Below are 27266 nucleotides of genomic sequence, written 5' to 3' on the forward strand. Positions count from 1 at the left end.
CCGATTGAACTAATTTATTCAGCTCTGCGCCGATTTCTGACAACGCCGGAAATCCAGAGATGCGCGGAGGCCAGGGCGCCCAGCGGGATGCCTGCTACGTAGCCTCTGCTTCTGTCTCCCGGCCCCCTCCGCTGTTGGGGGAATCATCCCCGTGGTTTGCACATGTAAATTCAAAATAACAACAGCAAGATTTATTGAGAAGCTGTTGCCTGTACAGAGCGGAAAATTAAACTAAGGCAGGAGCTTGTGAAACAGCCCAACGACATCAAATCATGAGAGCGTCTCTTAAAGCAACTTTACAATCACTTAAATATATAATAGTATCCAAATACCTAGCAATCTCCGTCTTGAGAGAGATTGATAGGTACCAATGGTACCTATTGGCCCACCACTTCCACTCACTCCCTGAGTGCATGCCTGTGTTCTTTGTCTCGTCCGCTGTGTAGTAATTTCTGTCTATCGCAGTACTGCTGTCCTTCTGAATCACTACAATAGTGGGGCTGCAATGCACTGCTGTTTTTTCAGCCACTGTAGTAGTTGTAGTGTTGAGTCTGTCCATTACAGTACCTGTATCCCAGGCGGAGAGAGGCGACTTCATGCAAGCTGTGCCCAACATACCTTCTAATTCTATCTTTTACTCTCGTTCATTGGGGTGGCACGGTGGCACAGCGGTTAGCACTGCAGCTTCACTGCGCCAGGGACCCGGGTTCGATTTCCAGCTTGGGTCATTGTCTGTGTGATGTCTGCACATCTCTCTGTGTCTGCGTGGATTTCCTCCGGGTGTTCCGGTTTCCTCCCACGTTCCAAAGATGTGCGAGTTAGAAGGATTGGCCGTGCTAAATTGTCCATTAGTGTCAGAGGTATTATCTAGGATAAATGTATGGGGTTATGGGGATAGGGCGGGAGTGGGATTGTGGTCGGCGCAGACTTGTTGGGCCAAATGGCCTCCTTCTGCACTGTATGATTCCATGCTCCTAAAGCTTAATTCTAACTCTTAAACTCTCCAATTGTGCTCTACTTCAATCTCTTACACATTTGGCGCTTTCTCTACCCCCCAGATATGACTGTAACACTACATTCTCTTGTTTCCTCCTCTATGAACAGTATGTTTTCTTTATAAAGTGCAGAAGAAACAATACTGTTCACTGTATACTAATGCATGTGACAATAATAAAATCAAATGTACTGTTATCTTTTTTCCCTCTGTTACAGTTCACTCTCTAAGGAGAACACTAAGAAGTCTCACAACACCAGGCTAAAGTCCAACAGGTTTATTTGGTAGCACAAGCTTTCAGAGCACTGCTCCTTCATCAGATGAAGGAGCAATGTCCAAAAACTTGTGCTACCAAATAAACCTGCTGGATTTTAACCTGGTGTTGTGAGACTTCTTACTGGGCCCACCCCAATCCAATGCCGGCATCTCCACATCATGAGTAGAACAATGGCCATCATGTCCTTTCTGCTAACAGCAGTGCCCCACACTACAATCTCAACTCCAGCATAGGAGGAGGGCTCTGGGGTTACTGTAAGCTTTGCACTGGCTCTGGGCCAACGATAACACGTTAATAAATTGATCCAGAATGATCTAATGATTTTTTTTGCTGAATGACCAGTAATCACGGCTTAAAATCAACACCAAGAAAATTAAAATTCACTTTGGGATATATTTCACCTGATACCTAAGAACTGACTGCAATTTATCATTCGAAAGATCACTTGATATGGGTTCCCCGGAATAATTCTTCCAGTCTGGTGTTAAATTCTACAGTTCCACTTTAATATTGTGTTTTTGTTGCCTGTACCTAATTATTGTTTGGATCTTGATAACTGGGGAGCACTTGGCCAATCCTTAGATTTATCTTAGAAATGAGTCTCTGTTTGATCAGTCAAGGATGAAGGACAAAGCAAGGTTTGAATATGTTTCGAACATTTTTAATAATTTTCAGACTTTTACTTACTTACCACCCACAAAATGAGCTCAGTTGCAGTGTGCCCAGAGCACAGAGACTTCATAATGTCTAGAAGATGAAATCTTTACATTGCTACGTTAATAATCTCAGTTTCTTGTGAAACATAACTGCATCCTGTGGCCAGTGCATCTTTCTGAACCATTTTCTGCAGCATTGATTTAATTTGATTTATTGTCACATGTATTAACTTACAGTGAAAAGTGCTGTTTCTTGCGCACGATACAGACAAAGCCATACCATTCACAGAGAAGGAGATAAGAGAGTGCAAAATATAGTGTTACAGTCATAGCTAGAGTGCAGAGAAAGATCAACTTAATGCAAGATAGGTCCATTCAAAAGTCTGATGGTAGCAGGGGAGAAGCTGTTCTTGTGTCAATTGGTTTGTGACCTCAGACTTTTGTATCTTTTTCCGAAGGAAGAAGGTGGAAGAGAGAATGTTCGGGGTGTGTGGGGTCCTTAATTCTGCTGGCTGCTTTGCTGAGGCGACAGGAAGTATAGACAGAGTCAATGGATGGGAGGCTGGTTTGCGTGATGGATTGGACTACATTCATAAACTTTTGTAGTTTCTTGTGGTCTTGGGCAGAGCAGGAGCCCATACCAAGTTGTGATACAACCAGAAAGAATGCTTTCTATGCTGCATCTGTAAAAGTTGGTGAGAGTCGTAGCTAACATGCCAAATTTCCTTAGTCTTCTGAGAAAGTAGAAGCTTTGGTGGGCTTTCTTAACGATAGTGTTGGCATGGGGTGGGGGGAACTAGGACAGGCTGTTGGTGATCTGGGCACCTAAAATCTTGAAGCCTTCAACCATTTCTACTTTGCCCCCATTGATATAGACAGGGCAGGTTCTCTTTACGCTTCCTGAAGTCAATGACAATCTCCATCATTTTGTTGACATCAAAGGAGAGATTATTGTTGTCACACTATTGCAACTAGCATGAAACATCTGCCAGGCCTCGGCAGCAGATGTGGTGGCACAGTGCTATTGTCACTGGACTAGTAATCCATTGAACCAGAGTAATTAGAATCCCACCACAGCAGATGGTGAAATTCAAATTCAGTAGAAGTCTGGAATTCAAATTCTGTTGTAAAAACCCATTGGGTTCACTTTAGGATATCTAACCACAGCGACAGAGTGGTTAGCACTGCTGTCTCACAGTGCCAGGAACCTGAGTTCAATTCCTGGTTTGGATGACTGTCCTAGGAGTCTGCATGTTCTCCCCGTGTCTGTGTGGGTTTCCTCTAGGTGCTCCAGTTCCCGCCTACAGTCCAAAGATGTACAGGTTAGGTGGATTGACCTCCTCTGCACTCCCTCCAAGGCCAAAATATTTTCTATAACTTGTTGTGAAATATTTGGCCTGTATTAAATGCATTTAATCTTATTCATAGGGTCAGGTTAACATAGAACATAGAACATAGAACATTACAGCGCGGAACAGGCCCTTCGGCCCACAATGTTGCGCCGACCAGTCTTATTTTTAAAAAAAAACATTGACCCACTAATCTAAACCACTCCCTTTTCGTCCATAAACCTATCCACCAATCTCTTAAACGCCCCCAAACTAGGCGCATTTACAACTGCAGCAGGCAGGGCATTCCAGTCCCTCACCACCCTCTGGGTAAAGCGAACAAGCCGATTTCAATTTTGCGGCCCACAGGGATGAAGTAGGGCCATTCGTGTAGCTAAATAAGACCATAAGACAACAAGACATAGGAGCAGAATTAGGCCAGTCGGCCCATCTAGTCTGCTCCACCATTCAATCATGGCTGATATTTTTCTCATTCCCATTCTCCTGCCTTATCCCCATAACCCCAGATCCTCTTATTAATCAAGAACCTATCTATCTCTGTCTTAGAGACACTCAATGACCCGGCCTCCACAGCCTTCTGCAGCAAAGAGTTCCACAGATTCACCTGTGGCCTCTCTCTGTAATTTCCACCATTCTATCAATGGAGGATAGTGATTTGCCCATAACTGCAACACTCAGATTGGTAATTGACACCGAGTTTCCTGCCATGAGCGTTTAGGGGGAGCAGCCAGCGATTTAGTTTTATGGTTACATGAGCGTGTGCTGATAGAAATGATTATGATTGTTAAGGTTTGCCAATGATTTCTTCATGTTTGCTGAACTTAATGTGTGCAGAACAGCTGTCACTCGGCTGTGAGACTGCACTCTTTAAAATTTTAAAGTTAAAGTTTATTTATTAATGTCATAAGTAGGCTTACATTATCACTGCAATGAAATTAGTGCGAAAATCCCCTAGTCGCCACACTCCAGCGCCTGGTCGGGTACACTGAGGAAAAATTTAGCATGGCCAATGTACCTAATCAGCGCGTCTTTCAGACGCGGGGAGAACATGCAGACTCTGCACAGTGACCCAAGCTGGGAATTGAACCCTGGTCTCTGGCGCTGTGAGGCAGCCTTGCCCCAAGCTATCCTGATTTTGTTATTGTGCATCACTTTCTATCCCTTCAGATCAATTCACCACCTGAATGTGGGTCTGAGTAATCCTCGACCCTTCAGCTTTTCCTGAAATGTGCCTAGTATTAATGTGAATAGAATAAGGTTTTACGTGGAAAGTGGCTGGACATGTGTACAAATGTATGATTAAGCTATTGGACATTTGTTTTTGAAATGTGGAGGGAGAAAGTATTCACCACACAACACCTACAGTTGCTGGTAGCCTTGACTCAGCATTTAAGTTGAAGTAATTATGACCTGAACAGTTGTCATTAGATTTTTAATTCAACTTGCACAGAAAAAGAAATCAAATTGCAGAATATTATCTGAAAATGCTTCTCAGAATCCGAAAATCCAAAGGGAATAAAAAGGAATTTAACATTCATTTGGCAGGAGGCAGTGGAGTTGGCCATAAACCTTGATTTGGGGCTACTTTCTCAATTGTACATTTTAACTGCGCTCTCTGCTTAGCTGTATTGGCACGTATGTTTACAAGGGGTCCCTTCCTAAACCAGTTGTGCATCCAGCAGGATTTTGAACTCTCTTTCCCTCTCTCCCTCTCGCTTTTCAGCAAGTAAGCGCCTCACTGTCTGGCCGCCTTTGGTTCCAACCATTGTTTAGAAGATGGAAATCATAATTGTTCCAACAATTAGAAAGCCAAAAAGAAAAATTCACCACGTAATTACTAAAGTCTGCTCCAACAGCCTTGCATTCACATAGAAATACACATTTATTCTTTGCTGTATTTTCTCGTTGCATTTAACAAAATATGAAAAACATATTGTTACAACACACCTCAGGAAAACATCTTGCTGTTGTTCTCCGAAGCTTAACCTGACTAGATTTCAACTCAGGAATGTGCTTTCCGTGACTGAGACATTCAAACCATACAGGCATGAGGAAATGTCTTACAGAGGTTAAGCGACCAAATGGTTTCTGTTTTGTTTTGGCATACACGTGTACATCTGCGATTTCTAATTCAGAGCATTGTACAGCAATTGCACCGTGAAAGATGGCGCAAATGTTTTCAAAAAAAATTAAATTGTACTCACATGTCTCTGGATGTTTCCCAAGGCTGTGGGTCTGACGGAAATATTGAGGGTTTTCAATCACTGGGATCCGGGTCATCCCAATAACGACAGCGTCTGGTCCAATATCCATGGATGAGGGTGTGATAATCCCGTGATTGATGTGGTGGAGTGGGCTGCCAGAATCTTCCTCACCACTTATCACAGCCACTGGTCCTGTAACACACCAGAGAAAACACACCTAAAATTTAGCTCACAAACCTTACCAGGATTGATAACTGTGCCCCACTCTGTGCTGGATGCCACTACCCTGCCAAGTCTACTTTTACTTCAATATGCCAAACCTAACTCTGTTCACCTATAATATCAACACCGTGACTGAGATTGGATTCACACACACTCTGAATGATGGGAATAGAGCTAGGTTACGTTCGGTTACAACTAGGTTACGTTCACCTTAGTGATGGGAAGAGATAGGCGTGAACCTCGGGTCAGCAATTTTAGCTGGGGTAAGGGCGATTATGAGGCTATCAGGAGTGAATTAGGAAGCATGGATTGGATTAGGGGATTACAGGGACTGGGAACATCTGAAATGTGGAATTTTTTCAAGGAGCAGCTACTGCGAGTCCTTGATAGGTATGTCCCTGTCAGGCATGGTGGATTTGGTAGATCTAGGGAACCGTGGTGCACTAAAAGAGTTGAGTCGATGGTTAAAAAGAAAAAGGAGGCTTATGTTCGGATGAGATTGGAGGGCTCAGATAGTGCACTAGAAAGCTTTAGATTGGCTAGGAGGGAGTTGAAGAGTGAGTTGAGAAGGGCTAAAAGAGGACATGAGAAGACTTTGGCTGATAGGATTAAGGAGAATCCTAAGGCGTTCTATAAGTATGTCAAGAACAGAAGGTTGGTCAGGGCAAGATTAGGGCCAGTTACAGACAGCAGGGGGAAGTTGTGTGTGGAACCGGAGGAGATTGGAGAAGTATTGAACCAATATTTCTCTTCGGTGTTCACGCAGGGGGACATGAATATAGCTGAAGAGGACATTGGGTTGCAGGGGTGTAAAATAGACAGTATTACGGTTGATAAAGAGGATGTGCTGGAAATTCTTGAGGGGCTGAAAATAGATAAGTCCCCTGGTCCGGATGGGATCTACCCTAGGATTCTCTGGGAGGCTAGAGAGGTGATTGCAGAGCCTCTGGCTCAGATCTTCAGGTCGTCATTGGTCTCTGGTGTAGTCCCGGAGGATTGGAGGATAGCGAATGTTGTCCCATTGTTTAAGAAGGGGAACAGAGACTTTGCTGGGAATTATAGACCGGTGAGTCTTACTTCTGTTGTGGGCAAGGTTTTAGAAAAAAATTATTAGGGATAGGATTTATAGTTATTTGGAGTGTAATGAATTGATTAGAAATAGTCAACATGGTTTTGTAGCGGGTAGGTCGTGCCTTACTAACCTTATTGAGTTTTTTGAGAAGGTGACCAAAGAGGTGGATGGGGGTAAGGCAGTTGACGTGGTATACATGGATTTTAGTAAGGCGTTCGATAAGGTTCACCATGGTAGGCTTCTGCAGAAAATGCAGATGTATGGGATTGTGGGTAATCTAGGAAGTTGGATCAGGAATTGGCTATCAGATAGGAGACAGAGGGTGGTGGTGGATGGTAAATATTCATCATGGAGTGCAGTTACGAGTGGTGTGCCTCAGGGATCTGTTTTGGGGCCACTGTTGTTTGTAATTTTTATTAATGATCTGGATGAGGGTATAGTTGGGTGGATTAGTAAATTTGCTGATGACACCAAAGTTGGAGGTGTGGTAGATTGTGAGGAAGGGTGTCATAGTCTGCAGGGAGACTTAGATAGGTTGCAGAGCTGGGCCGAGAGGTGGCGGATGGAATTTAATGCGGAGAAGTGTGAGGTAATTCACTTTGGTAGGAGCAACAGATGTGTCGAGTATAGGGCTAACGGGAGGACTTTGAATAGTGTGGATGAACAGAGGGATCTAGGTGTGTGTGTACATAGATCCCTGAAAGTTGGGAATCAAGTAGATAAGGTTGTCAAGAAGGCGTACGGTGTCTTGGCGTTTATTGGTAGGGGGATTGAATTTAGGAGTCGCAGTGTAATGTTGCAACTGTACACTACTCTAGTGCGGCCGCACTTGGAGTACTGTGTGCAGTTCTGGTCCCCGCATTACAAGAAGGATGTGGAGGCGTTGGAGAGGGTGCAGAGGAGGTTTACTAGGATGTTGCCTGGTATGGTGGGGAGGTCCTATGAGGAGAGACTGAGGGATCTAGGGTTGTTTTCGTTGGGAAGAAGGCGGCTAAGAGGGGATCTTATTGAAACATATAAGATGATTAGAGGTTTAGATAGGGTGGATAGTGATAGCCTTTTTCCTCGGATGGAGAAAGCTAGCACGAGGGGGCATGACTTTAAATTAAGGGGGGGTAGCTACAGGACGGATGTCAGGGGTAGGTTCTTTACCCAGCGGGTGGTGAGGGATTGGAATGCCCTGCCTGCTGCAGTTGTAGATGCGTCTAGTTTGGGGGCGTTTAAGAGATCTCTGGATAGGTTTATGGACGAAAAGGGATTGGTATAGGCTAGTGGGTCATTGTTTTTGTAACTGGTCGGCGCAACATCGTGGGCCGAAGGGCCTGTTCTGCGCTGTAATGTTCTATGTTCTATGTTCTATGTTTTAGGTGCGATTGTGGTTGGTGCAGACTCGATGGGCCGAATGGCTTCCTTCTGCACTGTAAGGATTCTATGATTCTATGACACGTGATTCCATCATTTTATGATCAGAACAATTTTTACACACTATCGCTGCTGTGTAATTAGAGACAGAAAGAGTTAAATGTATATGATTTTTGCCAATTAATTCTATTCACAGAACACTCCTTTAAATTTTGCCTCACATTTCATAGAATCCCAAGGAGGCCATTTGGCCCACTGAGCCTCCACCGACAATAATCCCACCCATGCCCTATCCCGATAACCCCACATATTTAGTCCTCCTGACACTAAGGGGCAATTTTGCATGGCCAATCAACCTAACCTGCACATTTTTGGAATGTGAGAGGAAACCGGAGCACCTGGAGGAAACCTACACAGATATGGGGAGAATGTGCAGACTCCACACAGACACCCGAGGTTGGAATTGGATCTGGTGTCTGGCGCTGTGAGGCAGCAATGCTAATCACCGTGCTGCCCCAAGCAATCTACAATTGTGCCTCACACTTGCATGGGATTGGGAGACTGGGCTACAAACAGTTGGGCTGATCTGTGATTGGCCTTCCTACCAGTGGGGCTGAAATGTGATTGGACCTTGCACAGTGAGGCTGATATGTGCTTATTGCTCAGCTCGTTGGGACTAATTGCTGCCACCGTGTTTGGTTTGCTAGCTTATACTGAACTCTTTAAAGGAATTTACCTTCTCAAATCCCCAGATGCCATCCGCAAACAGTTGTCCTATTTTATATTTCGAATCTGAATGGGATTTCGCAGTGGGTAGAGTTGAGCAGATGTGAAAACTGCTTTCACGTACACAACAGGGACCATAATGTCAGATGAATTTTCAAATTTATTTGGTGAATGTAAAGTCTGTAAGCCAAGCAGTTTCTAAACAAAGCGAGGAATCTGAATGCAGATGATTCCTGGTAGATGTACCAATTCATTAGCCCATCTTCTTCCTCCTCCAGGTACCAGGCACTAGGAAGTTGTTGATGACCATGACCTTCCATTGGATTGGTCCATCATTATGTCCAATAAGTATTTTGGTGGTTTCTACTGAGTACATTCATGCTAAATATTCCAGAGTCCTGGCCCACACCCATAGCCGCCACTACCATCATCCCATACACCAGCACACCCCCCCACCCCCCCATTGAGAACTTATTGAACTCATAAGGGCCTTTAACATGAAGCCAGACCAACTGCAAAATAACGAAAATTGAAGATAGTTTAAGAAAATAATGGACAACATGTAATGGGCAGGATTTCATGGCCTCTTTTATCCCAAAACCGTAATATTCCGCCCGGAGTCAGCAGACCTTCCCGTGCTCCATCCCTTGCTCACGGGCAAGCCACTACAACTCCTTCCATAGATTTAACAGGGCTAAATGCATCTAAAAGATACCGGGATTGTAATTGCAATCATCTCTAACTCCAGTTTGTAAGCAGAGCAGGAGAGTAATCTGTAAGAATAGACACGGCTCAAGAATTTCCAATTCAGGAACTCACTCACAAAGTCAGCAGTTGGCATCAACAAAAATGGAAAGCTGACATTTTTGACATACAGACGTGTGGGCAGTTTCTAAAAATTGAATCCTCAGGGATATCTTTCTGACTCTCTGCTGCCAGTGGGAGTCATATTGCTGACCAGAAATTCAGGTCTGCGTGATACTCCGACCATCCATTTCAACAACCCCAGCAGAGCACAAAGCCATCTTCCTGCAGGCTGGGGGTTCCCGCTGCGTATGCAAAGTTAAAAGAGATTACCAAAAAGACTAATGACTTTCATTTATATAGGACATGATCTTAGGTCATCGCAAATTGGCTTACAGCCAAGAAAGTACCCTTGAAGTGCAGTCGCTGCTGTGACATCAAAAACACTTTACTGGTGACAGATGGATGCCTCGGTTGAAAGCCTCATCTGAAGATGGCACCTCTGACAGTGTACCCCCCCCCCAAATAACTCCCTGGAGTGTCAGCATATATGTTACTTGGAGGCAATGGCCTAGAGGGTACTATCGCTAGACTATTCATTCAGCTAATGGTCTGGGACCCGGGTTTGAATCCTGCCACAGCAGGCGGTGGAATTTGAATTCAATATAAAATGTCTGGAATTAAGAATCTACTGATGATTGTGAAACCATTGTTGCTTGTCCAAAAAAATACACCTGGTTCACTAATGTCCTTTAGGGAAGGAAATCTGCCATCCTTACCTGCTCTGGCCTACCTGTGACTCCAGAGCCACAGCAATGTGGTTGATTCTCCGCTACCCTCAGGCAACTAGGGATGGACAATAAATGTCAGCCAGCCAGCGACGCCCATGTCCCAGGAATGAATAGAAAAATGTCTTTCAGGATGTAAGTTGCATACTTGATAAAATTGGATGGTATGATCCAAACTTCCAATTTCACCACATCAAGCTTGTACAAACAGCAAAGAGACACGTGATTTGTTTTTAGTGTTGCTTGAGGGGTAACTGTTGGCCAGGATCCCCAAGAGATCCTTCTGACCCAACCTTCTTCAAACTGTGCCTCGGGATCTTCCTTGCTCTCCTGAGAGGGCAGACGAGAAGGTCTTTCTGAATGCACAGGAGTACAATAGCGTAGCAAAGTACTGCTCTTAAGTTTCTGCCTTTAAGATACAGCACACACACGAACGCACAAAAACATGTCAAGGTACCGTGCAGCAGGACATGCACAACAAATGACGCCTCTGACAGTGCAGCACTCCGTGAGTAAATCCCTGCAATGTCAGCATATATAATGGCCTCCAGTCTTTTCAGGATATAAGATGCAGTTAAACGCCATATTTGATAGTGTTGAATGCTAGCCAATGAAAATAATGTACAAAAGTGCCATATTTCCAATGGTAAATTTGGATATTTTTCAAAAGGAATGCAAAATCTGTTGGTTCAACACTTATTTCCTTGGGATCTGGGAAATGTCTCCCAGGAAGTCTGGATTTTGAGCGCTTCTGGTTCATTTTGAACAAGGTTATGCTTTAACATTTGCGAACAGTAACATAACATCAAATCTCAATACAAAAGTTGCTGTTATAATCACAACTGTTTGCTTTTCCATTATAATAGCCAAAGTCACCCAAACCATTGAGATCATTCAAAGGCAACTTCAAACAAAGTCCAAAGTCAGATTGATTTAAAAAATCAAAACTTCATTCCAGCAGTAGTTGAGGATGGCAGTGGTACTTACAGATTTACTTGAGAATCTGACAAAAAGACAGAATTACAGATTCCAATGCTTGCAACATTTCAAATCAAAAACCCAGTCTTTAGGTGCCATCAAATCTCAACAAATGCGGGTAATAAATTGTAACATATTGATATGGATAGAAAGTTGTATGGCTGCCAAGAAGAAGAAAGTAGAGATAAATTGATTTTTTTCAGGTTATATAGAAAATAGAAGCAAGACTCGGCCATTCGGCCCTTCGAGTCTACTCCATCATTCATCCTGATCATGGCTGATCATCACATTCAATATCCTGATCCCCCCTTACCCCCCCCCCGCCCCCCGCCATATCCATTGAACCTTTTAGCCCCAAGAGCTATATCTAATTTCATCTTGAAATCACGTAACATTTTGGTCTCAACTACTTTCTGTGGTCGTGAATTCCACAGATTCACCACTTTTTGGGTGAAGAAATTCTCCTGACCTCAGTCCTAAAAGGTTTACTCCTTATCCTCAAACTCTGACCCTCTAGTTCTGGATTCCCCCTACATCAGGAACTTTCTTTCTGAATCTATCTTTTATCATCCTCTGAGAATTTTATAAGTTTCCAGGAGACTCCCTCTCATCTTCTAAACTCCAATAAATCCCAACTGACTTAGGCTGTCCGCGTGTGACAGTGCTGCCATCCCAGGAATCACCCTGGTAAACCTCCTACATTGACGCTGTCAACATTTCCCGCTACCCCAGAAAAGGATAATCAAGGACCCCTACACCCCGGACATACTCTCTTTCACCTTGTTCTGTCTGGAAAAAGATACAAAAGTCAGAGATCATGTACCAACTAACTTCCCTGCCACAATCAGACTATTGAGTAGACCAGCCTTGCATTAAGCTGATCTTTCTCTAGCTATGACTGTACACTACACTCTACACCTTCCTCTTTCCTTCTCTATGTCTGTATAGCATGCAAGAAACAATACTTTTCATTGTACACTAATACATGTGACAAGAATAAATCAAATCAAATCTACAGCAAGAACATTCTTCCTCAGATAAAGACACCAAACTGTACACAATACTCCAGGTGTGGCCTCACCAAAGCGCTCTACAGTCACAGTAAAACATCTCTATTCCTATATTCAAATCCTCTCTCTATGAAGGTCAACATACCATTTTGGAATTTTGGCAAAATGTAAGGAGCGCTGTGCCACAGAGGTCAGTGCTGGGACCTCAACTGTTTTTGATTTATTGGGTGGGTTTCTCCGATCTCATACAATCTGCCAATTATCGGCTTGGGCCACTGTCTGTGCGGAGACTGCACATTCTCCCTGTATCTGCATGCTCTTCCCGTGTCTGCACACTCTCTCCGTGTCTGCACATTCTCCCCATGTCTGCACACTCTCCCCCAGTCTGCACGCTCGCCCCGTGTCTACATGTTCTCCCCGTGTCTGCATGGGTGCTCCGGTTTCCCCCCAAAAAGTCCGAAAGAATTGCTGGTTAGGTGGATTGGTCAAGCTAAATTCTTCCTCAGTGTACCCGAACAGGTATCGGAGTGTGGCGAAAGGGGGATTTTCATAACAACTTTATTGCTGTGTTAATGTAAGTCTACACATGACACTAATAAATAAACTTTAATAATAGTATACCTCATTCTGCTGTAACATGCACATTTATTGTTATTGATCAATATTCCATATTGTTGAACCCAGTAAACATAGGTGGCATGGTGGCATGTGGTTCGCACTGCTGCCTCACAGTGCCAAGGACTTGGGTTCAATTCCCAGCTTGGGTCACCGTCTGGGCGGAGTCCGCACATTTCCCCAGTGTCTACATGGGCTTCTGCCGAGTGCTCCGGTTGCCTCCCATAGTCTTAAGCTGCGCGGGTTAGGTTGATTAGCCATGGTGAATTGCCCCATAGTGTCAATGGGACTAGCAGGGTAACTACAGGACGTTAAGGGCATAGGGTCTGGGTGGGATTGTGATCAGTGTAGACTTGATGGGCTGAATGGCCTCCTTCTGCACTGTAGGGATTCTATTTTATTCTATTCTATTCTAACAACTGCACCTATTAACAAATTGCCTAAAAGATCCTTGGTGAATGGAACACAATAGTGCAAAGGCAAAATTAAACCTTTGTAATTGGCCACAAGGATCTATGGTCAGTAGGCGAGTTTCTCTGCTAGCTATTTATCTTATCGATGTTGGCAAAGTGCTGAGGGTTTTGCTGAGGTGAAACTAAACTCATTATTACCGTGCATGGAATTAAATGGTGCTTTTCAGGTATTTATTTATGCAGCTTTGTGCATTCAAATAACCAATTTTATTTGAAGGTAAGTGCTTTGTACGATTACTCACACTAAAATGCACTTTTCTGCAAGAAACTTAAGTTCAATATAAATGCTTTGAGAACTGGAAATTTGCCAAAAGCATTGAAAATTTTCTTTCCATTCAGCTTCTGGCTTTAGTGTAATTTACACTCAGATTTAGTAACGCTCTGTCAAGATCTGTTCATCCACACTTTCAGGTCTCAGGGATGGATGGGACATTTGCTACTAAGGTAGACCTTGAGTCAGAAAATTTCTTACTAAGCAGACCTGCCTCACCTTAAAGGGCCACGTTATATCCAAATTTTACTCATGGGAGTTAGGGGCAGGATTGAATTGGACCCGCTGACCCAAGAAGCAAATCCTAGGCATGTATGGAGGCTGGTAAGTGGGCTGGTTAGAAGGCATGCCTCAGTTCTCTGCAACCTACCATAGTGTGGTGGAATCTGAATCATTAAAATGGAATCAAGAAGGAATTAGTTATATTTCTGATACAATAATGAGTTGAAGGGATATGGAGAATAGGTAGGGAGGTGGACCTGAAACCAGCCAAGGTCTGAATTTGCCACTTCTGCCCTAATTCCTATGTTCCTAACCTCATCCTGATTGTTTTAGAAGCGGTTAGACCCTTTATCCCTCACTCCTCATGCTCACCTATGCCTCTTCAACCTGTCCGCCATGGCTGCCCCATGTAAATTCATTCCCCCTTTCACCCACGTCCTATGTCCCCTCACACCCTACATAGTCCACTCATCCGATATCCACAGCAGGCAGACCTCATGAGCCATGTTAAGATGAAAAAAAAATTGCTAACGATCGAAAACATACATATGTAACAACTATAACTTAGGAGCAGGAGTGGGTGATTCAGCCTCTTGAGGTTGCTCTGCCATTCAATAAAATGATCTGATTGTAGCCTCGACTCCATTATACTGCCTACCCCCAATAACCTTTGATTCCCTTGTTAGTCAAGAACCTCTGTCATAAAAATATTAACTTCCTGCTTCCAACACTCTCTGGGGAAGAGAGTTCTAAAGATTCACGACCCTCTAAGTGAAAAAATATTTTTCTCATCTCAGTCTTAAATGGGAAATCCCTTATGTGTAAACTGTATCCCCTCGTTCTGGTACATCCCACACAGTGAAACATCCTTTCAACATTCACCCTTTCAAGTCCTTTCAGGGTCTTATAACTTTCAATGAGATCACCTCTAATTCTTCTAAACTCCAATGGATACAGGCCCAGCCTGTCCAGCATTCCTCATATGATAACCTCCACATCCCAAATAACAGTCAAGTAAACCTTCTTCAAACTGTTCCTCATGCAGTTATATCCTTTCTTAAATAAGGTGACTGAAAATATATACATTATTCTAGACATGGTCTCACCAACACTCTGCACAACAGCAATGCTGTTTTAATTTTCCATTCTTCTAGCAACAGATACAAACATTCCATTTGCCTTCCTCATCACTTGCTGCATCTGAATACTAACTTCTTCTGATTCATCTATCAGGACATCCAGAACCTTCTGTACCTCAGAATCTGCCATCTCTCACCATCTTAATAGTGTGCTGCTTTTGAATTCTTCCTACTAAAGTAGATAAGTTCACACTTTACCATATTATACCCCATCTGCCAATTTTTTACCCATTCACATAGAAGCCCTACAAGTGCAGAAGGAGGCCATTTGGCCCATTGAGTCTGCACCAACAATAATCCCACGCGGTCCCTGTTCCCATAATCCCATTTACCCTGCTAACCCCTCTAACCCACTCAGCCCGGGATGCTAAGGAGCAATTGAGCATAGTCAATCAGCCTAAACAGCTCATCTCTGGAGTGTGAGGAACACCAGGTTAAAGCCCAACAGGTTTATTTGGCAACACAAGTTTTCGTAGTCTTGCTCCTTCTTTAGGTGCGTGAGGAGCGTGTTCACAAACAGGGCATATTTGTGAACACAACTCTTCGCCCACCTGAAGAAGGAGACTGGGACTCCGAAAGCCTGTGTTCCCAAACAAACCTGTTGGACTTTAACCTAGTGTCGTGAGACTTTTTACTGTGCCTACCCCAGTTCAAGCCGGCATCTCCACATCGTGTGATAGATGATCTGGAGGAGGGAACCGAGTGTAGGGTGTCGAAATTTGCGGATGACACCAAGATTGGGGGAACGGCAAATTGTGCGGAGGGTGTGGAGAGTCTGCAGAAGGATCTAGATAGGCTGGGCGAATGGGCCAGGAAATGGCAAATGGAATTTAATGTTGGCAAGTGTGAGGTGGTCCACTTTGGTAGGAATAATGGTAGGAAGGACTATTACTTACGGGGCGAAAAACTGCAGCAGGCGACGGTGCAGAGGGACCTCGGGGTCCTTGTGCATGAGTCGCAAAAACCCAGCTTGCAGGTGCAGCAGGTGGTCAGGAAGGCGAATGGGATGCTGGCCTTCATAGCGAGGGGGATTGAATATAAAAGTAGGGAGGTCTTGCTGCAACTGTATAGGGCATTGGTGAGGCAGCAGCTGGAGTACTGTGTGCAGTTTTGGGCGCCGCACCTGCGCAAAGATATTTTGGCCTTGGAGGGAGTGCAGAGGAGGTTTACTAGGCTGATACCGGAGTTGAGGGGGTTGAGCTATGAGGAGAGGCTGAATAAACTAGGCTTGTACTCGTTAGAGTTTAGAAGAATGAGGGGAGATCTCATTGAGATGTATAAGATGATGAATGGGATGGATAGGATAGAGGTGGAGAGACTCTTCCCGCTGAAAAAAGACAGTAGGACTAGGGGGAACAGCCTCAAGATAAAGGGGGGGCGGTTTAGAACGGAGTTGAGGAGGAACTTCTTCACTCAAAGGGTGGTGAATCTCTGGAATTCTCTGCCTGTTGAAGTGGTGGAGGCTGCCTCGCTCAATATTTTTAAGACGCGGGTTGATGGGCTTTTGATAAGAGAGGGGATTAAGGGTTATGGGGAGAGGGCGGGAATGTGGAACTGAGCCACGACAGATCAGCCATGATCTTATTGAATGGCGGGGCAGGCTCGAAGGGCTAGTTGGCCTACTCCTGCTCCTATTTCTTATGTTCTTATGTAAACCCACGCAGACACAGGGAGAACATGCAAACTCCACACAGGCATTGAACCCAGATCCCTAGAGCTGTGAGGCAGCAATGCTAACCGCTGTGCCACCGTGCTGCCCAAAACCTGTGCCCCTTTGCAGAGTTCTCAAGTCCTTTTCACAGCTTACTTTCTTACCTATCTTTGGATCATTGGTACATTTAGCAACCATCCATCTGTCCCTTCATCCAAGTTATTGATATAAATTCTAAATAGATGCCCAACACCGATCCCTGTGTGACTCCATTCCTTACATCTTGCCAACCTGAAAAAGACACACTTGTTCCCATACTCTCTTCTTCTTGTTAGCTAACCAATCCTCTATCCAAGCTAATATATTACCTCCTACACCATGAGCTCTTATTTTGCTTAGTAATCTTTTATATGACACCTTGTTAAAAACCTTTTAGATATCTAAGTACATCACATCTACAGGTCCCCCTTCATCCATTTTGCTTGTTACTTCCTTCCATAAATCCAGTTAATTAGTCAAACATGATTTCCATTTTACAGAACAGCTTGATTGCACTAAGATTTTCTAACTGTTCCATTGTAACCACCTTAATAACAGATTCCAGCAATTTTGCAATGACAGATATTAAGCTAACTGGTCTGCAATTTCCTGCTTTCAGTCTCCCTCCTTTCTTGAATAGAGGAGTCACATTCACTATTTTCCAATCTGATGTGATCTTTCTTGAATCAAGGGAATTATGGAAAATTAAAAACAATGCATCTATTGTCTCAGCAGCCACTTCTTATAAGATGATAAGATGAAGTCCATCAGGACCTGAGCTTATCAGCTTTTGGTTTTAATAATTTTCTCAATACTTTTTCCCCCATGACTTTAATTGTTTTAAGTTCATCCCACCCTTTCACTTCCTGAATCACAATTATTTCTAGGATGTTATTTATATCCTCGACAGTGAAGATAGATGCAAAATATCTGTTCAATTCACCTGCCATTTCCTTATATTAAAGTAAAGTTTATTTATTAGTCACAAATATGCATATTTAACACTGTGATGAAGTTACTGTGAAAATCCCCTCGTCACCACACTCCGGCGCCTGTTTGGGTACAGAGGGAAAATTTAGCATGATCAATGCACCTAACCAGCACGTCTTTCGGACTATAGGAGGAAACCGGGGCACCTGGAGGGAACACAGGAAGACCAAGCCGGGAATGGAACCTGGGTCCCTGGAGCTGTGAGGCAGCAGTACTAACCCTAATTCCCCATTCTCACTCTCTAGAGAACCAACGCTCACTTTACTTATTCTTTTCCTTTTCAAATGCCGACAAAAAAAGGTGGGAATTTTCTCCCCCATTTTCGACGTGTGGGATAGATGGTGGGGACAGAGATTCAAGAGGGAGAGCTCTTCTCACCTGTTCTTCTAAGTGGTGGTGACTGCCTTCACATCCACTCATCATCCAGTCTTCTAGACGGCTGTTGCTGCCTCAATGTCTTTATATCTCTTGTTGTTCTAGGTGTTGTTTACTATTTCTAGATCTTCTTCTCACTCTCCGTCCTAGGTAGTAGTTATTACTTCTCTGCCCTCTTTTATCTGCATCGCCTATACACACTTGTTCATGAAATTCCCATTCATAAAATCGATTCAAAGATTTTAATTCTCAAAGTTTTATTTAATTTTTTTTATAAAAACAAACAAATCTCTATTCAGGCCTCACATAAAAGACAACTAATTCTTTATTGGCCTCTTTAAACTGTGAATAAAACTCAGAACCCCCTGCTATGGTAATTAAAACTTTTGAAACTCAGTCAAACATTCATAATGTCACAATAGCCTTGGGAAATGTCAAAAAAGATCCTGATTGAAACTACTTGAACTGATTTTTTTTTCTAAACTACACCAAATGGTCTGTCAATCAATATATTCCAGCAGACTTTTTAAAACTCTCAGACAAATTAAGGCTGTTCTTTCTCAAGTTTGAAGAACAGGGTATTTTAGAAAAACTTCAGATCATGACAATGAAACAGACAGTTTCTGTCATTTAAGAATACTTATCTCTACTCTGTCACTTTGTGACTCCCACAATGTGGATTAAGGCCCTCGTAATAGTTAAAATGGTGTCTGCTAGAATTTAGCCCTAAGTTCAAAAGGTACTGCTGAGTTCAAGTTTCCCTTCTGTCCAGGTAATGTGCCACCCTCTTCCCTTTGCTAGCAAAGACGTGATCTATCAGAAATGGAGGCTAGACTTTGGCATCTTGTTCCAATCCATCATTTTACAATGTGTGTGGATTCTTACCAACTCTGCAAAAATCTGCCCCAAATTGTGAGATTCCCCCTTCACCCCATTACAATGACAGACAATAGTTCTTCATTACTCTGTGAATTCTCTGTTGCAGCCATTCCATCACCTCTCCACATTGTCCCAAAATAAATACCATATAAGGAGAAAAGAATTGTGAGCTTTATGTTCCCTTTGAACTTCATACTTGCTCCAGTGATGGAAATTTAACATTTCCCTTGTCATAATTAAGCACTTTACATCATAAATCTTGAACTTTGCTGGGTTACATCAAGGCTGCAGCTCAGAAGTCGCCCATTAGGCCCAGCTGCTCAATGCCAAGGTTAATGCTCCACGTGAGACTTTTCCCAACCTCTCCATCTAATTTATTTAGTACATCCTTCTAATGCTTTTTCTCTTCAGGTGGTTATCTATGTTCTCTTTCAACAAATTGATTCTATTTGCCTCAACCACTCCCTGAGGTAGCAAATTCAACATTCTCATCACTCTTTGAGTCAAGAAGTTTCTCCTGAATTCCCTACTGGATTTATTAGTGACTATTTTATATTTATGGGCACTGGTTATGGTCTCTCCACAAGTGGAAACATTTTCTCTGCATCCACCTTATCAAACTCTGTTATCATCTTAAAGGCCAGTCAGTCCTGGAGATTCACAATTTCCTGATAGTTATAGCCTCTCAGTTTGGTCCCATCCGTCTGAATCTTTTTTGAATCTTCTCCGTTGCATCTTTAATCTCTTTTCTGATACTGAGACCAGAACTGTGCAGAGTACTCTGAGTGTGATCTGAATTAAGTTCAATACAAGAGCTTGCGTTAGGAGTGGAAAGCCTGATGGACAAAACCCACAATGCACCGTATGTTATCTCTTCTGAACATGGACTGGAAAATTACTTGTGCGTGGAAGAGATAGCACATTGGCATTGAGAGCCAATTTACAAAATGCCCAAAGATGGCAAGTTCTTGGGGCTTGGCAAAAGAAGCATGAAAGGGAGCCAGAAACACTGAACATCTCAACAAGAGACAGACAGCTGGTAAACATGCATTGTACCTCTCTCCCAAAATATGCTCCTCCTTTATCTTCACACGTGTCTACCTTCCTCCAGTGTTCCACTGCACATCCCCTCTCTCTATACTTTGGGGAGCTGGTGGCATCGTGGTATTGAATCATAGAATCACTACAGTGCAAAAGAAGGCCATTCGATCCATCGAGTCTGCACCAATCACAATCCCACCCTGCTAATCCCCTGACAGTAGGGTTAATTTAGCCTGGCCAATCCATCTAACCCACACATCTTTGAAGTGTAAGCATATCTGAATATAGATGCAAGTATGTAACTACTTGAAATCATTTATGAATGTATTTAAGTTAAGGGAGAATGTGCAGACTCCAGACGGGCAATGACCCAAGCCGGGAGTCGAACCCAGGTCCCTGGAGCTGTGAGTCAGCGGTGCTAACCACTGTGCCACTGAAATATTAATCCAGAAACTTGGAGAATGTACCCTCTCCTTTCCTTCTCCCCAGTGTACTCTATCAACGGTATGTTTCTGTCTATATAGAGAGCAAGAAACAATACCTTACATAAGAACATAAGAAATAGGAGCAGGAGTAGGCCATCTAGCCCTTCGAGCCTGCCCCGCCATTCAATAAGATCATGGCTGATCTGTCGTGGCTCAGTTCCACGTTCCCGCCCTCTCCCCATAACCCTTAATCCCCTCTCTTATCAAAAACCCATCAACCCACGTCTTAAAAATATTTAGCGAGGCAGCCTCCACCACTTCAACAGGCAGAGAATTCCAGAGATTCACCACCCTTTGAGTGAAGAAGTTCCTCCTCAACTCCGTTCTAAACCGCCCCCCCTTTATCTTGAGGCTGTGCCCCCTAGTCCTACTATCCTTTCTGAGCGGGAAGAGTCTCTCCACCTCTATCCTATCCATCCCATTCATCATCTTATACGTCTCAATGAGATCTCCCCTCATTCTTCTAAACTCTAACGAGTACAAGCCTAGTTTATTCAGCCTCTCCTCATAGCTCAACCCCCTCAACTCCGGCATCAGCCTAGTAAACCTCCTCTGCACTCCCTCCAAGGCCAAAATATCCTTGCGTAAGTACGGCGCCCAAAACTGCACACGGTACTCCAGCTGCGGCCTCACCAATGCCCTATACAGCCGCAGAAAGACCTCCCTACTTTTATATTCAAACACACTTACACTGTGTCCCAATTACATAATAAGTCAAATAAAATCGAATCAGTTTCATTTCAACCAATGTTTTCTGTTCCTAACAAAACATTCTGTTACATATACATCTATACAGTTTGAAGGGATCCTAGCAAAAAAAAATTGTAAACCAGAATCCTATTTTCAAACAGAATATCAGAACAATTAAGGGGCATGCAGCTTTCATGCAAAATGGATAAAATTACAAGTGGAACTGGAGCAGTACAAACTCTAAATGACCTCCTGAGATTTGTACTCTAATCCCTCTGCCCATACAGTCCAAGATTCTATCCACTGCTACACTCTAACCTGAAAGCTTCAGTGATCTATTGACTAGCGACTCCAAATCCATCTTCTCTGTATAATAACATCATTTAACTTACATTGTCATTGTTTGCCCTTAGCAGTCATTAGTTTTACACACAGTGATGCTCAGAGAACCAGGGACTGAGAAAAAAAAATGTAAATAGGTTAAAAAGCTTCAAAAGGACCTTGATCATCTTGTGAACGTGAATGTTTTGTGGCCTTGCTGATGCTATGGAAATCTTTCCAGCACTCAGCTGTGTAATGATGCACTTTCAGAGACTTCATTAGTGAACACCAAGGGTTTTTATGTACTGATCTTCAAGAGCATCAGTACATCCAGAACTAGCATTAAAATCCTGCTGCTGCCCAGGAGAACTCCTTCCCCGGGGCGATTCCCCACTCTGAGTCCTGATTGGTCACCTACATCAGGTAACCCTTACTCTGCTGTGTTGCCCTTAAAGGGACAATCACCACACACAAGTAAGACGATCTGTGCTTAGTTACAGAGGCTGATGAATTAGCCTAGATTATGATGGTGATGAAAGTCTCAGATATCCTCCTACTCCTCTCCTGAAAGCACAGTAGGTGGCACTTCATCCTTCAAGTGTGAACCTTGACATATTGGGCAGGAATTTCCAGCCATACTCACCCCAAGACTAGAAAATCCTGCCTGAAGTCAACAGACCTTGGTCTATGACTATGATTCCCGTAGTGGGCAGGACAGGAAATTGCAGATGGCACCAATATTCAGCCCAATCCTTTCCTCATGTAGTATTAATGCAGAGTCGGTCAATGTAAGTGTCAGTGAGCAATGGTAGCAGGGAGTTGGTTGATCTTGTTCCTCCCTACTCAGGGTGCTTGGTTCACGGCAGCACTCCTACAGCCAGAAGTCAGAATCAGGGCGTGGGTGGCATAGTGGCACAGTGGTTAGCACTGCTGCCTCACAACACCAGGGACACAGGTTCAATTCTGGCCTCGGATCACTGTCTGTGTGGAGTTTGCACATTCTCCCCGTCTGCATGGGTTTCCCCCCGGGCGCTCCGGTTTCCTCCCACAGTCCAAATTAGGTATGCAGATTAGGTGGATTGGCCATGCTAAATTGAACTTATAGTATCAGAGGGATTAGAAGAGGAAATATGTTGGATTACGGGAATTGGGCATGGATGGTCAGTGCAAACTCAATGGGCTGAATGGCCTACTTCTACACTGTAAAGATTCTATGATTCTGCCACCTTCACAATTAAACCTGGGACCAAATAGGTTTGTGTGACTGTTAAATATTGTACTCACCGACTGTGTTAAGATTGAAAAGAATACTTGGGGGTATGGTGGATTATGAAATTAAAGATTTCTTCATGGGCAGGGAAGAGGCACATGTTTCTTCATTTATAAGGGAGAAGAATTTGAGAATTATAACACTTAGTTTTATCACTAACATTGAGTTTAACAACTTTAGACGGTGATCTTTCTCCTTTATCTTAAACCCTTTTTAAATCTCATACATTACTTACGTCAATGACAACCCAGCATCCACCCACCAGCCCCCTCCCCTTCCCCCAAACCACACCGGCCAACTGTCTCTTGTGCTTAAGGTTGCTGCATCTGAGGAGGCGATGACCTACTGGTATTATTGCTGGACTATTAATTCAGGAACTCAGCTAATGTTCAAGGGACCTGGGTTTGAATCCCACCATGGCAGCTCGTGGAATTTGAAATCAATAAAGAAATCCGGAATTAAAGATCTATTGATGACAATGAAACTATTGTCGATTGTTGGAAAAAATCCATCTGGTTCACTATTGTCCTTTAGGGAAGGAAATCTGTCAGCCTTACCTGGTCTGGCCTACATGTGACTCCAGAGCCACAGCAATCTGGCTGACTCTTGTCTGCCCTTGGGCAATTAGGGATGGGCAATAAATGTTGGCCAGCCAGTGATGGCCATGTCCAAGGAGTGAATAGAAAAGCTCTCACAGCTACGGTATAATATCCAACGCATTTTCCTTCTCTTTAGTGATGATGAAGAGTCAAATGGACTTGAAACATTGGCTCTCTTTTCTCTCTCCACAGGTGCTGCTGGATTTACTGAGTTTATCGAGCAAGTCCACGTTTCATGTCCAATTCTACCATTTCTGGAGCGTGTCATCATCACCCTTTACACTCACAATATCTTAACATTGGGGAATTGCATATCCAGCACTATCAACGTTATTCCTAAACATCACTAGGCACCGGGGTGGGGGCAAAGCTCAAGAGTGAATGAAACAAAACTACAAGTTGACAAATGCTGTTTAAAAGTAGAGCAACAATTGGCGAATGAATAAAGCTTTTTCCCTCGAATGTTGGTATTTTTCCAAATATTTTGTCAAACTTTGACTTTGAGAAAGTGATTCTAAGCTGACAAAGTGTGCCCTCTCCATTCGAAGTATCACTTTGTTGTATATTTTCATTGAATCATTTGAGCAACTACATCTCACAAGGAGGCATCTCTTAAAGAGGCAAGGGCACGAGTACAGATAGAAAGCGACTTTAGCTGTAGGCATCTAAACTCAGTGGTGGCATGTGTTTACTCATCAAAAGACTGTACTGCCAATTCCACTATTAAATCATGTGTTGTTCTCAATTAAGAAAATCAATTAGCATTACTGCAATATTAAGGCAACAACTCTGTGAGGCAAATGCCTTCACAGTGATTAGCTCAGGCAATCTGAACCTTGTCCTGGTGAACATAGGTCTAAAACTCTTCATAATTTTACACAAATTGTGAATCTCAATCTGAACTCACAAGGGTAGCTTTTATTTATTTTATTTATTTGTGGGATTTGGGCATTGCTGGCTGGGTCAGTATTTATTGCCCATCCCGCCTAGTTGCCCTTGAATGGAGTGTTTCGCTCGGGCCATTTCAGAGGGCAGTTGAGAGTCAACCACATTGCTGTGACTCTGGAGTCACATGTAGGCCAGACCAGGTAAGGAAGGCAGATTTCTTTCCCTAAAGGACATTAGTGAACCAGATGGGTTTTTCCAACAATCAACAATGGTTTCATGGTCATCAGATATTAATTCCAGATTTTTTTTACTGAAGCTGATCACCCCCAATGCTCCCAACATTGTCACCTAGTTTTCTTGTATTTAGGTGGACTGTGGAGGTTATTGGAAGAGGACGGGACTGAGAACAAAATGCAAATGAACTGGACCCCGTTATATGCACAGGATATAAATTCCAAGCTCCTTTTGAAGTATTATTCTGTGAATGAAGGTTTTGGTTGGACATTCCATACTCTCCAACCCGTAACTATTCCCAGCACCTCCTCCTGATATCTGTCCTAATCCAATCCTGTCAAATCCTGATTTTAACTGGTCTGCCTCAAGACTCAAAATAACACTTCAGAAAAAATGCAGAGAGCAAATAGGTAGGTTAAAAGGAAACATTTAACAAATCTCACTGTGTGTTCAAAGATATAAGAGGTGTTCTCTGATCCACTTATGTCAGACTCCTATTTATTGATTAAATCTCAGCCTTCAACACCATTATTCCTATAAAACTCATCTCCAAACCTGTGGCCTAGGGCTCGGCTCCTCTCTCTGTGACTGGATCCTGGACTTCCTAACTCACAGTCAGTAGTCAGTAAGGATAGGCAACAATACCTTCTCCACGGTTATCCTCAACACCGGTGCCCCACAAGGCTGTGTCCTCAGCTCCTTACCATCCTCCTTATACACCTATGACTGTGTGGCCAAATTCCACTCCAAGTTTGTTGATGACACCACCGTGGTGGATCAGATCTCGAACAAGGCTGAGACAGAGTGGCAGGAATGAGATAGAAAACCCATGAATATCTTTTAACTTTTAATTAGACACTATATTCCTTGAATCTTATGTGTGTGCATGTGTGTCTGTGTGTGCGCATGGGGGTGTGTGTTTGTGCGTGCGTGTGTGCTTACATGTATGTGTATGTGCGTGTGCATGTGTTTGCGTGTACGTGTGAGTGTATTTGCGTATGTGTGTGCATGCGTGCTTATGCTTGTGTGTGCGTGTGTTTGCGTGTACGTGTGTGCATGTGTGTGGTCATGTTTTTGTTCTTTTTTTTCTCAGTTTTAGTAACTGATAAACATACTGTTTCTTTGACTCAAGAAAATCGAGTTTCATTGGCTCTTTATTGATGAAGAAATATATTTGGACTGAAAAAGGTATTAATGGGGAAAAGAAATAAAAATACCCTTTCTTACGGCCAATTGAGGGGCAATAGAAGGGGAGCCCTCATCCAGTACCAGGATAATTGAGAGTAAACGGATAGGACAGGAATTGGTTGAAGTTGTCCAGTTTTTTCTAGCTGGATATAGCTGGGTAATTTTCCACTTTGTTGGGTAGATGCTAGTTTTGTAGCTGTATTGGAATAGTTTGATTAGGGGATGGCTTGTTCTGGACCACAAATCTTCAGCATCATAGTCAGGATGTTATTGGGGTCCATAGCCTTTGTTGCATCAAGTGTGCCCAACTGTTCCTTGGTATCACATGGAGTATATCAAATTGGCTAAAGCCCGGCATTTGTGGAGATGTGACTTGAGGATTAGACTTCTTGAAAATGGTTCAAGCCTTGTTCTACAAACTGACATGCTGGGCTCTGCCATTATTGAGGATTGGGGAGTTTCAAAGAATCATGGAACCCCTGCAGGAGGCCATTGAGCCCACTGAGTCTGCACCAACAACAATCCCACCCACCCCCTATCTCCATAACCCCACAAATTTACCATGCTAATCCCCCTGAAACTAAAGGGCAATTTAGCACGTCCAATCAAATCACCCTAACCCACACACATGGGTTGAAACTGGAGCATTTGGAGGAAACTCATGCAGACATGAGGAGAACGTGTAAACTCCAAGCGGACAGTCGAGACCTGAATTGAACCTGGATCCTCGGATCTCTGAGGCAGCAGTGCTAACCACTGTGCCACTGTGAGCCTCCAGGTCCTATTAATTGTACAGTGGTTCATTGCTGTTGTCTGGGGCAGCACAGCAGAGTTCTGATCCATTGTTTGTGGGATTGCTCAATGCTCTTTAATGGCATGCTGTTTCTGCTGTTTAACATGCATATAGTCCTTTGTTAACCTCCTAGGATTTAATCACTATACGTATCTGATAACCAACATCATATAAGTGCCTGGAAACAATTATCTCCTACAAGGCAGAATATAACCATCTCCCTTTGGCATTCAATAGCATTTCCATCAGTGAAATCCCCACTATTATTATCCTAGGGATTGCCATTGATCAAAAACTTAATTGAAAAGTAAAGTTTATCTTTTAGTCATAAGTAAGCTTACATTGACACTGGAATGAAGTTACTATGAAAATCCCCCATCATCATACTCTGGCACCTGTTAGGCTACATTGAGGGAGAATTCAGCATGGCCAGTCCACTTAATCTGCACATCTTTAGACTGTGGGAGGAAACCAGAGCACCTGGAGGAAACCCACACAGACACAGGGAGAAGGTGCAGACTCCACACAGACAGTGACCCAAGCTGGGAATTGAACCCAGATCCCTGGCGCTGTGAAGCAGCAGTGCTAACTACTGTGCCACTTTGCCATCCCAATCAATTGGACCAGTTATATAAAAATTGGGGTTCCAACAGTAAATCAGAGGCCGACAATTGCATTGCAAGTATCTCACCTGATTTCCCAAATCTGTTTACATATTTTC

At 43.3% G+C, this 27266-nt stretch overlaps 1 protein-coding gene across 1 annotated transcript in view; it reads right to left on the reverse strand.

Moving 5' to 3' along the window:
- The window catches only part of LOC145359671 (NT-3 growth factor receptor-like), a 760567-nt gene that overhangs the window by 177486 nt on the left and 555815 nt on the right, over window positions 1-27266 (reverse strand). The window contains exon 11 of the mRNA XM_080214410.1: window positions 5481-5672. Coding sequence (XP_080070536.1) covers window positions 5481-5672 — 192 coding nt within the window. The remainder of the gene's footprint in view (window positions 1-5480; window positions 5673-27266) is intronic.

This window comes from Carcharhinus amblyrhynchos, chromosome 28 (assembly GCF_965287045.1).
Source record: "Carcharhinus amblyrhynchos chromosome 28, sCarAmb.v2.hapA, whole genome shotgun sequence".
In the NCBI taxonomy this organism is placed as follows: domain Eukaryota; kingdom Metazoa; phylum Chordata; class Chondrichthyes; order Carcharhiniformes; family Carcharhinidae; genus Carcharhinus; species Carcharhinus amblyrhynchos.